The sequence below is a fragment of the Pleurodeles waltl genome, chromosome 12, assembly GCF_031143425.1.
Source record: "Pleurodeles waltl isolate 20211129_DDA chromosome 12, aPleWal1.hap1.20221129, whole genome shotgun sequence".
Classification (NCBI taxonomy): domain Eukaryota; kingdom Metazoa; phylum Chordata; class Amphibia; order Caudata; family Salamandridae; genus Pleurodeles; species Pleurodeles waltl.
In genome coordinates, this window is record NC_090451.1 from 88,205,347 (window position 1) to 88,223,085 (window position 17,739).

Genomic DNA, 17,739 nt, shown 5'->3' on the forward strand with positions numbered 1-17,739 from the left:
AAGCAGAGAAAGCTAACTTTGGGGTAAGTGGCTATTACTGTTAATTATTTGTTAAGCGTCTATAACATTGAGGCTGTTTGCAATACTCTACCTGCCCAGGCCCTTGATTCCTGCGGACCCTCTTGCTAAGCACTGTAGCCTCAGCTTTTCCACAGGGTCCTGGCACTTATCCATCTTTTTCTTGGCATTGGAAACCATGTCTCGCTCGAGGAGTGCTCTACCGGACATCTTAAAGAGGGCTCATGAACTAGATAGCTATAAAATATGAAAGGTCACATCAAAAGAGATATACAATTTGTAAACAAGTTTCAAACAGCAAAAGAAATTAAAAGTCTTCCAGAATATGGTAATTACAATGACAGAACTAGGAATAACTGACACAACAAATCCTCTGGATACCAGCAATCAAGGTGGAAAGAAACTTTTTCGGGGGGACTTACTTGTTTGAGTTAAAATGTTTTGATGACAATAATCAAGGGATGATAAATAAGGATGACAAGCAAAAACATAGTACTATAATGCAGAATGTCAGACATTAATTCAATGAAGAAAGAGAAAGAGATTCAGAAAGTGGAGTACAGCAAACATACATCAAACGTGTTTAACACAAGATCATTGGTAGTGTAACAGATATACCTTTTTATTACTTAAAAAGTGTATGAGAAACCAAGTTCTTCTCATTAAACATGTGATATAAAATTCAATAACTAACCTTTAAAGCGGCTGTGAGCAAAGCATTTAAGTGAAGGTGGCTTGCAAGGCGCGCTTTTGGCATATTAAGAGAGATACTTAAACTTAATTACTGTTAAACCGACCCATAATACTTAAAATGGTTTATCCATGAGTTCCACTCAAGTATGCTTTCTACCCTTTTCTTCTATCAATCAATCAATCTGGTTTATTTGTATAGGGCGGCTTGTGACCCAACCCAAGAGGGTATCCAGGCGCTTGCTGCAGGTGTTTATTCGAAAAGCCAAGTTTTCAGCCCCTGAAGTGGGTCAGTGAGGGTGCAGTGCGGAAGTGGAAGGTCGTTCCAGGCTTTGGCGGCGAAGTGGGAGAAGGAGCACCCTCCAGCGCAGCAGCGGCATCTTTGCGATTGGGGGGCCAATGGAGGTCCTTCAGGTGCTGGGTGATGTAGGTTCTCTTGGGAAGGTTTAGGATCTGTCTGGCAGCTGCGTTCAGGGTCATCTGGAGTCTCTACATGACTTTGGTGGTGGTGCCTGCGTCATTGTCTTCCTCGTGTCGATGGGGAGCCACTTAAAGATCTTGCGGAGCATGTGGAACCAGGCTGAGGAAACGGTGTAGACCTAGCGTTTCATGGAGAGTTCACTGTTGAGAATGATGCCGAGGATGCATGCGTGATCTTTTGGTGTGGGGGTGGGTCCGAGCTCTGCTGGCCACCAGAGTCATTCCAGAGGGTTGAGTGCCTGTCACAGATCAGAACCTTCATTTTGTCTGTGTTGGGCTTCAGACAGTTGTCGTTCATCCAGGCTGAAATGTTCTTCATAAAGTTGTGGAAGTTGGTCTTCATCTTGGTGGAGTCTGTTGAGAGCGAGAGGACAAGCTCTATGTCGTCAGCATAGGAGATGCTGTTGATATTATGCAATTTCAGAATGTCTGCAAGTGGTGTCATGTAGACGTTGAAAGTGTTGGGCTTAGGGAGGAGCCTTGGAGGACACCACTGATGGTGTACTTGACTTGTGAGGTGAAGGAGGGGCGGAGGAGGACTCTCTGAGTGAGTTCCTTCGAGGAAGGATGCCATCCATCCGAGCACATTGTCTGAGATCCCAATCTGGCGTAGGTGGCTGATCAGTGTATGGTGGAAGACAGTGTCAAAGACAGTGGAGAGGTCGAGCAGGATCAGGGCGGCTGCTAAAATAAGATGTTTAAAACCACAATGTACAAAAGTAAACATCTACTATTATTTAACACCCACCTTTTTACAGTCTGAAATTCCAGGAGTAAATGTAATTTCTACTTATAGAAAAAAAGCTTCTGTCTCCACTTTGAAATACCATGAACAGTTGCCCAGGCTAGTTGCAAAAGGAAATTGGAACACTCAACTAAAATCATTTCTTATTCTTTAGTGTTCAAGACTAACCTAAATGCCTCTGTTGTGGAAACCTTTGTGAAATTAACCACATGATATAATCTTTGATGTTCTTAGTCAACTTAGAAGAGTCGAAGGAACCATTTTACTGACAAAGCTGCAAGATCTGATAAAATGGTAAGACTGGAGAGACATGTATATTGTGCCGTATCTAGCTAAAGGGCTTGAAGCTGTTGTAACTGAATAACTCAAATGCTCACTGAATTGAAGTTCATTTAATGTACTTATTACATGCTAAACTGTAGCCATGTACACATTTTAGGTGTGCTTGATCTAAGAAATGTCATACCAGTAGCAATCTATAAAGCAGAAAATGGAGGAAGGCAGATAGGAGCGAGGACACTGGAAAAGCCAGCCAACAACCAGCCAGCATCTCAGTTTCAAGGAAAGAATTACATACTGGTAAACAGGCAACACAGTAGTTACGTTAGTAAAGTTGAATTTTTTAATCCATGCAACTCACAAAACTAAAAGCATTGTTTTAATCACACCTCCTTTAAAAACAAAGTCGTTTGGTGACCACTTCCAAAGTAAAGGAGTGTGGCAATATTTTATTCAATTGTAAGGAATGACAGCAGTACAAACAGACAAAGAAGGTGTCAACATCGGTAATAAGCATTTACCAAAATAATGTGGTGGTGGTGGTTAGCACGTGATTCAGACCTATCTAAATGGCCTACAGAAATTAGGAGAATTCAATCATCTCTGATGAAGACAAGAGCACGGTGTCTTCCTTAGTGTGTAATCTGTGATTAATATTAGCATCATTTGTTTCTTTTGACAACTACCTTGAGAACGAGAAAGGGAAATTATAAAAGCATCAGCTCTACTTGACAGTGAAGCCTTTGGAATGTTCTCAGGACTTGGTCACTAAGAATAGTATTCCTAAGAAAGTTAAGATTTGGTAATGGAGGGCTCTTCACCTTTGCAGATCTCTTTTGTATGTCATACTAAAAATGCTTTACTTTGACATTTTAGCCTCTGCCTATTATGCTTTGTTATTACAGATTTGTTGGTTAAAGGAACATAGGCCCTCATTTCGACCCTGGTGGTTTCAAACCGCCAGGGTGGAGGGCAGAGGAAGCACCGCCAACAGGCTGGCGGTACTTCCCGGGCCATTCTGACCGCGGCCGTAAAGCCGCGGTCAGAAAAGGGGAACCGGCGGTTTCCCGCCGTTTTTTTCTCTGGCCCAGGGAATCCTCCATGGCGGCGCTGCTTGCAGCGCCGCCATGGGGATTCCGACCCCCTTCCCGCCAGCCTGTTCCTGGCGGTTTACACCGCCAGGAAGAGGCTGGCGGGAACGGGTGTTGTGGGGCCCCTGGGGGCCCCTGCACTGCCCATGCCACTGGCATGGGCAGTGCAGGGGCCCCCAGGGGCCCCACAACACCCGTTCCCGCCAGCCTGTTCCTGGCGGTTTACACCGCCAGGAAGAGGCTGGCGGGAACGGGTGTTGTGGGGCCCCTGGGGGCCCCTGCACTGCCCATGCCACTGGCATGGGCAGTGCAGGGGCCCCCTAACAGGGCCCCACAAAGATTTTCACTGTCTGCTTAGCAGAAAGTGAAAATCGCGACGGGTGCTACTGCACCCGTCGCACCCCTGCAAATCCGCCGGCTCCATTCGGAGCCGGCTTCCTCTTTGCAGGGGCTTTCCCGCTGGGCTGGCGGGCGATCTTTTGGAGATCGCCTGCCGGCCCATCGGGAAAGTTGAAATGACCCCCGCGGTCATTTGACCGCGGTGCGGTCTTTGGGTGGTTTCCGCCCGGCGGGCAGCGCCCGCCGCCCGCCGGGGTCGGAATGACCCCCATAATCCGTATATCAGCTGGTCTACAGAACAAAGTCCTTCTCTCTTTTGTTTTGTCATGAATCATTGCTATGCTTCATGTTGTTATGAGTCACCAAGTGGTCAAACCTAATTATAGCTAATCGTTGTTTGGTGCCAATTTAGTACCATGCTCTTTCTTCAGTTTTTGCTAAGCTTAAGATCCGCCTCATAGGGAAAATCAATGCAACATGCCAAATTATAATTAACAATTTATATTTTTCAACTTTCATAAGAAGTCGTCAAACTTGATTTACGAGGTGTTGTATAAAGGAGGGCCATGAGAGTAAAACAAATGTATGCACTCAATTTGGGCATTTTGAATATCAGGTAATAGCATTTGGGTTTCGGATTCCCCTACTAATTTTAAACGTTTTATGAATTACAGGATCACAGTGGCAGTCTGACCACCGCCAAAGCTTTGACCACATTACACCATGGGGGTTGTGCTGCGGTGGGACCACCAGCACCGCCAGTTCTCCTTCACACGAGGGACTGGCGGTCCTAATCTGCAAAGGCAGCACTGAAAGCAGCACCGTCCTGGAGATTACAACCCTCCTCTCCGCCAGCTTTTACATGGCGGAAGCACCGCCATGTAAAAGCTGGTGGAGTCAGGGTGCAGGATGCCCCAAAGAGGGCCACTGCACTGCCCATGCACTTGGCATGGGCAGTGCAGGGGCCCCCCGGCTCGCCCCGTCACAATGTTGAACATCGTAACGGATGCTGCTGCACCATACGCACTACAGCATTGTCGCCGGCTTTATTATGAGCCTGCATCAATGTTGTAGGCCGTTCCCTGCTGGGCTAGCTGGCAGAAAGACCATTTCTGCCCGCTGACCCGGTGGGGAACTCTTAAAGGGGCCTGTGGAAAGGCAGCCGCACTGGCGGCAACCTGACCGTCGGGACTTCGGCAGAAGGTGTAAATCGTCCTCCGAAGTCATAATGACCCCCCTAATCTGTTTTTCCCCCCATTGTTTGTTAAAGCGTAAATAACATTATTTAGCCCTTCAAAGAGAGCTGTTAACCATGAAGATGGCTAGTACAGTATAGAGACATATTTTGCTGGCCACTAAAGGACATTTTAAAATTTAAACTGTTCATAGGAATTTGCAGTGGCTAAAAAATCAATGTGGGAAAAATCAACAAGCTAGGTGTTGTTCTTCACAAAGTGTCACATATATTCCTACTTCAAAGATTCCCCTTGTTGATACCTTATCTTGCTATTCTGAATCGTCACTTATGATCAACCTGTGATTTGTCTAAATTGTGCGGCTAGAATGGCTCAGTCTTCCTTCAAGTTAAGCTTGCAGTTAGTCCGGACACCCTTAGGGTGGTCATCCCCCAAATTTTTGCCTGCCTCCCTCCACTTTCCTGACATTGTTTTTGCTGGTTTTAGGACTCTGCACACTTTACCACTGCTAACCAGTGCTAAAGTGCATATGCTCTCTCCCTTAAACATGGTAACATTGGATCATGACCTATAGGCATATCTGATGTACTTGCAAGTCCCTAGTGCAGTGCACTACATGTGCCCAGGGCCTGTAAAGTGAATGCTATTGGTGGGCCTGCAGCACTGGTTGTGCCACCCACATAAGTAGCTCCTTAACCATGTTTCAGGCCTGCCATTGCAAGGCCTGTGTGTGCAGTTCACTGCCACTTCGACTTGGCATGTAGAAGGATATACTGTTTGAGTGGTAGATTCTGATCAGAAAAGGGTAACCAGGTCATATTTACCATGGCCAGAATGGTAATAGAAAATCCTACTTATTTGTGAGGTTGGATTTTATATTACTATTTCAGAAATGCCACTTTTAGAAAGAGCATTTCTCTGCACTTAAAATCAATCTGTGCCTTACAGCCTTTCTCCAATCCACGTCTGGACTGGGCTGGTTGACAGCTCCCTTGTGCATTTTACCCTGACAACCACAAACACAGGATACTCAGTCACACCTGCACTCATCTGCATACTGAATGGGTCTTCCTGGGCAGGGAGGGTGGAGGGGCCTGACACTTACATTTCAAAGGCTAGTGGCCTGCCCTCACACAATTGACTGCCAAACCACCTACTGACAGACCTGTACTGGAAGGGGACCTTGTGCATTTCAAAACCACTCTTTGAAGTCTCCCCCACTTCAAAGGTATTCTTGGGTATATAAACTGGATCTCTGACCCCATCAACCCAGACACTTCTGGTCCTGAACCTGCAACCTGTCAAGAGGAACTGCCTGGCTTCCCAAAGGACTCATCTAGACTGCTTTGCTGAGAAGGACTGCTGCCCTGCTGCCCTCTGACTGTGTTGAGAAGTGCTCTCCAAGTGCTTGGATTGAGCTTGCCTCCTGTTTTCTGAAGTCTGAAGGCCAAAAAGACTTCATCTCTTCAAGGAACTCCTTGTGTGCTACATATAGGGGAATGTCATCCGCATACAGTGAAATACGCTCCTCCACATCTTCCTCCTCCCTTAGCCTGAAACCATGTAGTCCCGGATAAGTATGGATCTTACACGCTAATGATTCCAAGGTGAGGGCAAACAATAGGGGGGACATGGGGCATCCCTGCCCCGTGCCCCGTGCGATGGGGAAATCGGAAGAAAGGACCCGGTTTACTCTTACTGCCGCCACTGGGTTACAATACAGCAGTCACACCTACTCCCTATATCTCCGGCCAAATCCATATCGTTCTAGTGTGGCTTCCAGGAAAGGCCAATGCACCGCATCGAATGCTTTCTCACCGTCCAGGGCTAAAAATAAATGGGGGTCTAGGAGGCCCATTATGGTAGTCAGCCAAACATGCGCTTGTCGCAAATTATGTCTTGTGAAACATCCCGGCATAAAGCCGGTCTGGTCAATGTGAACTAGTGGGGAAATAACTCCATTTAGGCGAGTTGCCAATATTGTGGCCAGGACTTTCACTTCCGCATTCAGAAGGGAGATCGGTCTATAGAATGCACACAACCACTTGGGTCTCCCTTCCTTATGTATAACTACTATCTCAGCCCTTCTTAAGTCAGGGAGGAGAGCTCCTTGTCCTCGGGCCTCTAGAAACGTACCTAAGAGATGGGGAGCCAGGATATCGCTAAAGTTCTTAAAGAGCTCCGCCGGAAACCCATTGGGTCCCTGGACTTTGCCCTGTTGGAGCCTTGTCAAGGCGGCTGTGACCTCCTCTAAAGTGATATCTCCCTCTAGCTCTTCCCGCCCCTCTGCATCCAAGGCGGGAACATCTATACTGCCTAAATACTCAGTGATGTGTTCAACATTTTCTAGTGGTATTGCCCTATAAACGTCCCTGTAGTAGCAGGCAAAGGTCTCCGCAGTGTTGTTATCAGTGGACACCCTAGTCCCTTCCTCGGTCTCTACCTCCTGTATCCACCTAGCTTCCTTCTCCTTACTCCCCAGCTAAGCCAGGAATTTCCCAGCCTCATCCCGAGTCTCATACAGTCTATGTTGGACGGCCTGCAAATGACTCTTAGCCTCCTTTTCTGCAGTTTCCTGATATTCAGCTCTCGCCAGTTCCAGCTGACGAAGTGCGGAGTGTATCGGCGCTTGTCCTATGCTTTCCTCCAATGCGAGGAGCTGATGTTCCAATTTACTCAACTGCTCATTTTCTCTCCTTCTCTTCTGGGCTACTAGATTTTGAGCACTCACTATCTTGAAGTACCATTTTATAAACTTCCGATAACACCACTGCTGACTCAACTGACCCTGTATTTTCTCTAAAGTATAGTTCAGTGTCTATCCGAAGCCCACATGCCACTTCACAGTCCTGTAAGTCCCGTGCTCCCAGCCTCCACCCTCCGTGCCCCTTCACCCGGACGCCTAGACGCACCACCAGAGGGGAGTGATCCGACAACCCTCCCGCTAAGTAATCTGCTTGTTGTATAGTGCCCACCTCTCCAGCCGGGGCAAAGATGAAATCCAGTCAGGAGAACACCCTATGAGTCCCTGAAAAATAGGAATATTTCCTGTCTGTGGGATGGGTCTTTCTCCACAGGTCCGACAACCCCAATGCTGTAGCTAACTCACAGAGTGGGGTAGTGGGACACAAAGATTTCCTCGACCCGGAGCGATCCATATCCACCTCCATCACATCATTAAAATCTCCTCCCAGATCATAAAGCGGGGAAGTAACCCTTAACAGGATCTTTGCTAACTTCTCCAGCAAGGGGGCCTGGAGTCTCGGCAGGCAAATGCACTCAGAAGCAAAACCTCCTTCCATCCCCCAAGCCGCTTCAGTCCTACACATCTGCCCTCAGGATCTGACCATTGGTGGGTGACGTGGAAGGGGGGAGACCTACGAATCAAGATCGCCACTCCCCTGGATCCAGACGTATATCCCACATGCGCGAACATAACAAAGGGGCCTCTACTCAGGAATGTGCACGTTGTACCCTGGAGATAAGTCTCCTGAAGGAGTACTATATCCAGTTGCTGCCTTTTTATATATTGGGACATAAAACTGCGTTTAACCTTGTCACTCAGTCCGTTCACGCTCCAGGAGAGGACCGTCAAGGCCTTGCTCACCCCCTCCCTGTGTGCCTCCTTGCTTTTAGTCATGGAGGCCATTTAAAACAACTGGCCATATTTGTACAATTCTTCGCCCACCAAGGCCCCCAGGAGCATAAAGGGGGAGTTCGAGAAGCAACCTCCCTATGAATAAAGTAACCATCTATCTGTGTCTGTGGCTTAACTGTGTAAAGTGATAACCAAAAAGGAACAAAACTTCCCGGAATGAAACCCCAACACACCTCCCTCCCCACCTCCCGATAGTCCCTGTGAGTGTTCATCCCCGCACACCAGCTCCACAGGATTCAAGAGGTCTGTAGCCCCCCCGCCCTCCCCCCACAACAGTTCAAACTTAAGAAACTCAGTTAGGGGGTTCTCCCAGTATCAGAAGTGGAGACCCCACTGTTCAGTACTCAATACACAAAAGTCTCCTTGCCCCCTTAGAGAAACACCAATAGACATATGTGAGGTCTCTATCAACTGGGGGAGGCAATAAGATCAGCCCACACTCCTCCAGCCTCTACTCATATGATTGCCCCTACGGACTTATGGGCCTCTGGGGCCTCTTTTCCGTTCTCTAAATTGTCAAGGACCTCAAGCAGCAGATGAGGAGACACCTTGCCCTACTCAAAGTGACTCTCTGGTGTGATGGAATCTCTATCTCCACTCCTGTTTCTCTTCCGGTTACTCATGCTGTGATTCCCTTCTGAATAAGAAGTATCTGCTCCCCTCCCGGTCTGCCAGGGAAGCCGCTACGGGGTGTCTCTTCCACCTCTCAGTATTCGTTGTCCCCCTGCGTCTAGGGAGAGACCACTCTTTGGGCCTCGCTCCTTCCCTCTCCTGGGGCCCGTCATCTGTCCCTCCGTTTCCTTTCCTTGAGAACTGAGGGTGTTCCTCCAGCCACCCCCAGGCCTCTTCCGGAGATTGGAAAAAGAAAGCTTTCCCCTGAAACAGGACCTTCAATTTGGCGGAAGAGGAACATGTACTGGAGCTGAAGACCACAAAGCCTGGCTTTAACCGAGTCAAAAGTACGGCGTTGTTTCTGAACTTCTCTAGTATAGTCTGGGAAGACCAGGATCTTAGAGCTCTCATACCGGACCTCACCCATTCTACGTACTTCCATTAGGATCATGTCCTGGACCTGGTAGTTTAAAAAACTGGCAATCACTGGTCTAGGAGGTGCACCTGGAGGAGGATTCCCTTCCAGCGATCTATGGGCTTGTTCATTCACAAAACAAGTAGATAACTTTTTGGGCGGGAGGACTCTCCAGAGCCATGTATCCAAAAATCGGTTCATATCTGTCCCTTGAAGCCCCTTCGAAAATCCTATGAAACGTAGGTTATTTCGCCGCGCTTGGTTTTCGGCGTCCATCAGCCGCCACACAATGTCCTTATTAAGGACTTTGGTTTCTGACATATGGGGCCCTATCCGTCCCTTGGTGTGTTGTATCGGCTCCTCCTCTTGGTCCTTAGGGGACCGTTCCCCGTGTCCAGCTATCCTACCCCACACCGCTGCACAAACGCTCCAGGGGGTGCTCCGTCGGCAGGGCTATCGATTGAGGGACCCGCGTCACGGATTCTTCTCACCTCCGTCCACTCCCCGCTGCGTCCAACTCCGAGGCACCCTGCCTCCATCCAATCTTCCTCAGCGGGGAAACTTTGAAGCCTCCCAGGCCGGGCCATGCTGATCTCACAGCCGCCCGGGAGCGCTCCGATCGCCCCGCGGCTGCGTCTCTCTCCTCGATTGGCAGCTCCTCGTCGAGGGAACACTCCGGGGAGGCAGTCTCTCTGCCCCGGTGTAGTGCAGAGGGGGTAGGATGTTTTTTTAAGGATTTTGGGCAGAGGCCGTTACGGAGCTCTTCAAAGAGCATCCGTCTTCAGCGCCATCTTGTGTGCGTGTTATTTTTTACGCAAACCAGGTACTGTGTGAAACCAAGAGACAACTGTTGACTTCTAAGATTTAAGACTCTTTTTAATCTTGCAAAATTGATATCTAAACTTGTGCTTACTGAATCTTTATTGTTTTGTCCTCACTTTAACCAGATAAATCTTATATTTTTTTAATAAACCTGTGTGGTGTATTTTTGTGGTGTTTCCATTGTGTTACTGTATGTTTTTTGCACAAATACTTTACACACTGACTTTCAAGTTAAGCCTGACTGCTCAGTGCCAAGCTACCAGAGGGTGGGCACAGGATAAGCTGGATTATGTGTGATTTACGCTGACTAGGATTCTGGTCCCTATTTGGACAGAGATGAATACCTCTACCAACTAGAGACCCCATTTCTAACACTTGCTCAATAACAAATGGATTTAAAGGGCCTTCATTTTAAGACATGCCGTAAGACGAAATTAGTTGTACTTCAGTCACCTAGTAATTTCTGTTCCTAATAAAGACTTCTGTGAAGCTGCCTCTTTACATAGTGGACTAAAACAAGGTATGCTGTGTAAAGAGCCCAGGCAAACCCCTATAGGCTTACAGAGACACAAATGATAACATTAAATGGCCTTTTCTGTGGGCTAGAAGTATAGGCTTATCAGAGGGTAGTGCTAAGCATGTATTGTACTCACAAAGGCAATACATGAGACACACACTCAAAAAAAATATCTGAAAACAATTTAGAAAAATAAAATGTATTTTTATGATAATTTTGATACCAAGCACTTCCTTATCAAGTAATTACTTTTTATCGACTTTTACAGGTAATTAAAATGTTCACCCAAATGCGACTTTACGTAGCAGAGCTTTCCTATGGAGAAAAAGGCATGTGTTGCATACAGTTATTTATGGTTGGTTTCTTGGGGTCTCCTTCTGGACTTCGGGTTGTAGAGGATCAAGGTCCAAAGTACCACCAGCAGTAACTCATTATCTGCCCTGGAACGTCCGGGTGCAAAGGTGGTGGTCGGGTTGGCATCTTTGCGTGCTATGCCTGAGGAAAGAAGGAAGGCCACCTGGAAACAGGCTGCAGAGATGGACTTGGAGACAAGTCTGGGATCTTCCAACTGGGTGCTTGCGTCACAAGGTTCCTGGGAGCAAGAAAGCACACTCGATTCTCTGGTACCTTCAACTGAGATGCTCAGGTGCAGAGTAAATATGTTGGCTGGGCACGTCCAAGTCCCACACAGCTATCGATCTTACTAATTGAGGGTGCAAAAACAGGACAGCTGAGCCACTCTGGAAGAGGAGCTTTCTGCTGCTGACATCCCTCAGTGGCGGCTCGGTCTCGGTGCAGTGGAAGTCTGTATTGGACTCACATATGCTTGGTCTGGTGCAAGGAGTCTGGTACCCTGGGTATTGGTGCTGTGGGGCTCCGATTGGTCCTGGTGTCTTCACACTTGGTGGGTAACAGGTCTGACCTTCTGGGGTGCAGGTACCTCTTCCTGGGCAGTTGCAGCAACAGGCTGACTGGGAGCTACAAGACAATGAACCGGACTCTGCTGCTTCAGAGCCTGCAGACTGCAAGGGGTTAGCTCCTCTACTTCAAGGGAGATTGCAGTCTACCAGCGTCCTTGGCAGAAGCTCAGCTGCAGGACGTGTCACTTTGTCGCGACTATCAAGACTGGGGCAACCAGTCAGGGTTTGGTGCCAAAAATCCACATCAAGTCTTCTGTTTACACTTTCTCATGGCTCTTCATTCGCCTTTTCTTACGAATCTGAATTCCCGGCATCAGGGGTGCCTCCTAAATACTCAATATAGGGTCATTAAGGGGTGTGACAGGTAGTAGCCTATGGGCTGTTTACCTTTAGGGTGACTATATCCCCTAGATGACCACTCGCTGTGGAGAGTGGGCATAACCCCTGACCCAGTGAGCCCAATTCCACCAAAAACCAAGATGGTGGAATTCTATGTTTTGTGTTCACATGAGGTAGACCACCTTAGGGGTGGAGCTAGCCTGATAGGGAGCACACTTCTTGACTAGCTAATTTTCCTGCCTATCTTGGTGCCAATTGGGCCCGGTGCAGGGGGGTGACATCTCCACTGACTGGGGAAGCCGGGGTCGCATAACAAAGGCAGCAGAGGCCTTTGAAGCTCCCTGCCTTGATATTCTGATAACTGGCCAATCTGCTTGGAGGAGGTGGTAACACCTCTGCCCAGAGCAGACTTTGTTTACGACCTCTGAAGTGTGGGCTCTCACCTCTAAGGGGTCAGAAACTCGTCTGTGATGGCCGGCTTGTCAGGAACAGTCAGCCAGAACACTAGTAGTTGGCAGTTTTTCAGGGGTATCCCAAGGTGCCCTCTGGGTGCATGTATCGATAAATACAACACTGGAATCAGTGTGGATTCATTAATATGAGATGTTTGATACCAAACATCTTGGGTTTCAGTGAAGCCATCATGTAGCTGGGGAACTCCTAATTACCAGTGTCCAGCATATGTACTTAAAAAGGCTTCCCTGTTCACTTGTAATATCTAAGAATCGACGTACATATCAAAGGGGCATATCTGCTCATGCACCCTGCCTTAGGGCTGTAAGGCCTGCTGTAGGAGTAGCTTACTTATACTGCATGCAGTATCTGTAAGCAGGGCACACAGGAGGAGTGCCATGTCGTGTTTTAATTTTTCTCTGCACCATGTTGTGTGCTGAGGCGCCCCTTAGAGTCACATAATACATGCTATAGTCCTTACTAGGGACTTACAGGGGTGTTAAAGGTATTGCCAACTGGGGATCAGTTACACAGTTTTAGGGGAAAAGATCTGGCACTGGGGACCTTGTTATCAGGAACCCAGTGCACTACGGTCAAAATTGCAACAAGTACCGGACAAAAACGTGGGGGTTACCATGTCAAAAAAGGGGGCCTTTTTTACAACACTGACGGTTTGATGTGATGCAGATGTGTCATTGCTTTGTTGTTTTTGGATATGGAGGTGTTAAGACTAATCAGGGTATAGTTTTACAACCCTTCTAGTGCCCCACCATTCATTCTCGTGTTCAAGAAGCTGTTCCTACTTATCCATTTTATTTATAAACATAAATCCTTTGTGCTCTACACGTTTTGGATATCGGAAGCCATTACCATTGGATCTTTAACCCTGGCATTATGTCTCTACAGAGTTTCTTAACTCAGCCTCTATATTCAGAAGAATATGAAAGTAAAGTTGTTACAGTAGACATCATTTTGCATATGCCACTTCGTTATCCTTTGTATAAGTTACCTATAGCAGAAGAAATCGCTCATTATTTTGTGACAGACATTTTTCGTGCTTGAATTAACTCCATTATTCATTATTTCTGAAAGAGTAATTTAATATCTTTCACATTTTTGGAAGCTTGGTGAAAAACATCAGGAATTGTACAAGCTCTTTTCTCTGATTACCATACCCAGTTCCATATGAAAATACATCAAAATAATTCAAGTTTGGATCAATATCTGCTGCATTGCTACTTCAGTACTACTCAAGATAAGTGAGCTTCTTACCAGTTTACAAATGTTCTTATAAAAGAGTGCTACTAATGTTTCAGCATTTTACAGTATTCAAGCTTTCCTTCGTACAGTTTTTCATTTGTGACCCTGTGTTAGCCCTTTAATTTCAGCAGCTAATGATTAGAAGAGAGGGCTGTGGCCTAACCTTATGAAAGGCCCTTTCCAAGATGGAAGCTGCCAGATAGAGATTGCTACCTACAGTTCCCAATTCAAGGTGGGATTAAGTATCTTCCGGTTGTGTCAATGGCTCTTAAGGAGACATTTGACTTCTTTTTATTTATACTGATAAACGCAGTCTGAGAGGAGTTCATATTATGTTGTATAACATCACAATCTGTTGTATAACAAAAAATGAAACTTGACAGACATCCACGCAGTGTCAAAAGAACCTAGATCAAGAATCTAAGGAACACCTCACGAAAAAAAAGACAGCAAGAAAACCAGCAACTGTGTAGAATTCAGAAAGGTAATAAAAACAATATCCATTTATTTTCCTGTTTTGCTTCTTTCAGAAACAGGAGCAACATCCAGCATCTGGTATTAACAGGGTGTTTTCATTTTTGGTTTTGCACCTGGATTTACTGGCACTGTTGTCTGTGCCTGGATGTAGTGCGTGTTATTTTAATAGCTGAAACTGGGACTTGCTAGAAGCAGAGGGGTTTCTTATGGGGACAACATGGTAGCCATTGTGTGTCATATAGTGTGGTTTTGGATCACTGGAAATATAATTCTTCTAACCGTTAGAAAATTAAATGCAAAAAATATATTATGTGTCTCTGCGTCTATAATTAAAGTATGATTTTCCTTTACGCTAGTGAGGACAATTTGTTTTATGTTTTATATTTTTTCCAAATCATGAGCTGCCTTCATCACCTGATGCAGGACTGCCTCTCCCCACTGTACTGGCTTCTATGATCTCTGCGCTGTGCGTTTTAGCTCTGCCTAAAATAGGATTAAAACACTTATCATTACAAAAGGTATTAGTGCCACTGCCCTGCACGTGTCTGTAAGCCAGTTATTTCGCTTTTCAAATTATTTTCATGAATATAATAAAGGAGACAATTAATACCACATAATGAAGACCATCCCACTGCCAGTGCAGGTCTGCAGTCTCCACGCTCTTATTCGTCAGGTCCATAGAGACTGTTTAATAAGCGGGTAACATGTTAAAGTTACTGTAAATACCCAAGTAAATAAATAAACAATTATGCAATGAGTTTTATAAGTGAATGTAAGACAAGACATGTTGAAATGTACTTTCCAAATGATCCACTTCTCACTTTAAATGTCTTTTACATTCTCCATGGCGATTTGCTTCCTTATAGCAATCAGTGTGCCAGAGCACTTGTTTTCTGCTATGAAGTGTGAAAAAATCCCATTACAGGTACTGCCGATTGCTGATAAGTGCTGGAACTCATTCTTTCAAATTAAGGAAGTGCAATCCACATTTCACCATACATACAAAGTTTAGAGGAAAGTAACAAGATCAGACTGAGAATTTATGGAGATAACCAACAATCTGCACATAACACCAGGACATAAGCAAGTGAAAAAGGTTACAAGAACATACTTCTTCATTAAGATCATAACTGGAAGAGCAATGAAGCACTAGGTTAAGAATGATAAAATGCTCACAGCACCCCCCCCCCCCCCCCCCCCCCCACACTCAAACCCACAAACTTACCATTCTAGGAGTACTGCAGTCCAGCAATGGCAGCATCCGAGCATTGTTTCTTTCAATAGAAAGGGTCCCCTTGTCTCTGGGGCCCCTTTCTGGTGAAGGAGGGCGCTTGGAACCTGTAATGTCTCCTGGAGGCAGACAGAGATCATTCACATTGTACTCTGTTCTCCGAACGAGGCGCTCACGCATACACTGCCAATGGCTTGTTTATCCTGTCTGATGCTTTTTTTTTTTTTTTTTTTTATAATTGACAAATCTTTTTTGGCATTGGCTGGGTGCAAGTCTGCCACTGGAATCTGTCCCAGGTATATTCATGGGGTACTTCCATTCATCTGAAATTAGACGCATGTCTGCCTAAAGATGACTCTGACCTCCAGTGGTCCAACCTACAGGAAGGCTCCTCAAGACACTGAATAGAAGAATCAAGAGGCCAAAATTGCATAAGGTAACATTACTTTGGAAATAGGCCCTATCCAAAATGTCTGTGCATCAAAGATTCTTCTGTGATAATTTAGAACGTGTAACGCAGATGATTTCTATTTTAAAATGTGCATACTCGGTGTATCATTATTCTGCTGTATTCCGGATAGTTATGTCTGTTACTATAAACTACTCTTTTTCCTGACTACCGGTCTCCCACTCCCTCTCTTAAAACAGAAACTATTACACAATGTGGTTAGATTACTGTGATTCTTTTATGCACGCACTGAACAAAAAAAGCGTCCATGCGCTGCGCAGTCACACTTCACAAATGCAGGAGCTCCTTGGATTTATCCCGAATACATTTATTCCAAAGTTACGGAAATAATAGTGACAAACAGATGCTCTTGCACCCGATCATAAACAGATGATCGAGAAACTACAGCAGCGTTAAGGCAATATACACTGAAATGTTGATGCCTTCTCCTGTCTTCATAAATATAATATATATATACATACGCAAAGCACTAATGTAAATAAGGATTCGCAAAATATTGTCCAAGTACTTATTAAATCTATCTCATGATAACGGTTTTCGTAGTAATATTACGCTTCTGTAACTTAAATATTCCTTGAGTAGTACTACTATCCCAGTCTAATTACAGAAGTTTTGCCACATTACCCAGTAATAAATTCTGTTGCCTCTGGTGCGTCTCGCGCTCCCGACTGCTGCTTAAGGTGTGTCCGGGCTGCTGTTCGCTGCACCTGCCTCCGCAAGCCCCACCCCGCCCCAGACCACGCCCCCCGCGCGCGAGCCGCAGAGCAGCCGCAGAGCAGGCAAGGGTCGGGATGCGGCTGGGCGTCGCCCTGAGGTCCTGGCAACGGCTCCCCCAGGAAAACTATGGACATAGAGGAGGGACTGCGGGTCAGACGTAGTTTTCTGAGCATTGGTCTAGTCCGTTACTAATTAATACATATAAATACACGTCTTAAAACCGCAATGCTTTCCAAGTATAAGTGTAATAGCGAGTTGAAATGAAAGCGATATAGTGTAAACGCTCCTTATGAAAAACTACTGCTAGGAAAAGAAGGTGCCATTCTTTGAAAATAAAGTCAGATTGATTAAAACAGTTCAATATTTACAGCGGGCTGACGTCAAGTTTTTAATGAATAATCAAACTGGACGCCGCACGTCGTAGGAGCACAACGCGTGACAGGGCGGGTTTAAGGACCTCCCAATAGACAGTTTGCAGAACGCCCTATTCGATCGTCAGATTTACTTCAATAAACGTCTACTTGTTTTACGTTTCATGTAGGTATTCATTGTCACTTATTTCGACGTTATATGTTGGATGTTCCAAATAACGGCAATTGATATATCGTGCAGTGTCTTGATTACTACTGTATCTATGTTTTGGCTAAGTTTAGAAACGTGTATTAACTCTTATTCCAACATGGCGGATGTAATTCGCGCCTTGACGCGCAGCTTCACGCGACGTCCTCGAGCGCGCTCTTCTGGTGCCTCTCGCCGACTGCTCCCCAACGGTTTACTGTGGCGGTTGGTAAAGTGGGCGCGAGACGAGCGGGCACTCGCCTCGCCCATGATTTTCTCACTTCTCCCGCGCAAACGCGCCTGATTGTGTGCTGCGCAGACAGACCTTCAGGCAGTTGAGGACAGGCCTTAAGATGTGGAAGGAACTTAACCCGGTGACTTTAGTTAAATTACCCAGCTACTAAACTACGGTTTCGACTACGTTGTATTTATCTGTATCAATTATGTTATTGC

At 46.1% G+C, this 17,739-nt stretch overlaps 1 protein-coding gene across 2 annotated transcripts in view; it reads right to left on the reverse strand.

Moving 5' to 3' along the window:
* LOC138267797 (calcyphosin-like protein) overlaps positions 1-16,752 on the reverse strand; it is a 91,716-nt gene extending 74,964 nt beyond the window's left edge. Inside the window, exons 1-2 of one of the 2 annotated variants that reach the window (XM_069217003.1) lie at positions 16,636-16,752; positions 92-255 (exon numbers count right to left, since the gene is read on the reverse strand). In XM_069217003.1, the coding sequence (XP_069073104.1) occupies positions 92-228 (137 nt within the window). In that variant the 5' untranslated portion in view covers positions 229-255; positions 16,636-16,752. Of the gene's footprint in view, positions 1-91; positions 256-15,536; positions 15,556-16,635 lie in introns of those variants that run through there. The other variant, XM_069217004.1, reaches the window with a different exon arrangement.
* Between the last annotated feature and the right edge of the window lie 987 nt (positions 16,753-17,739).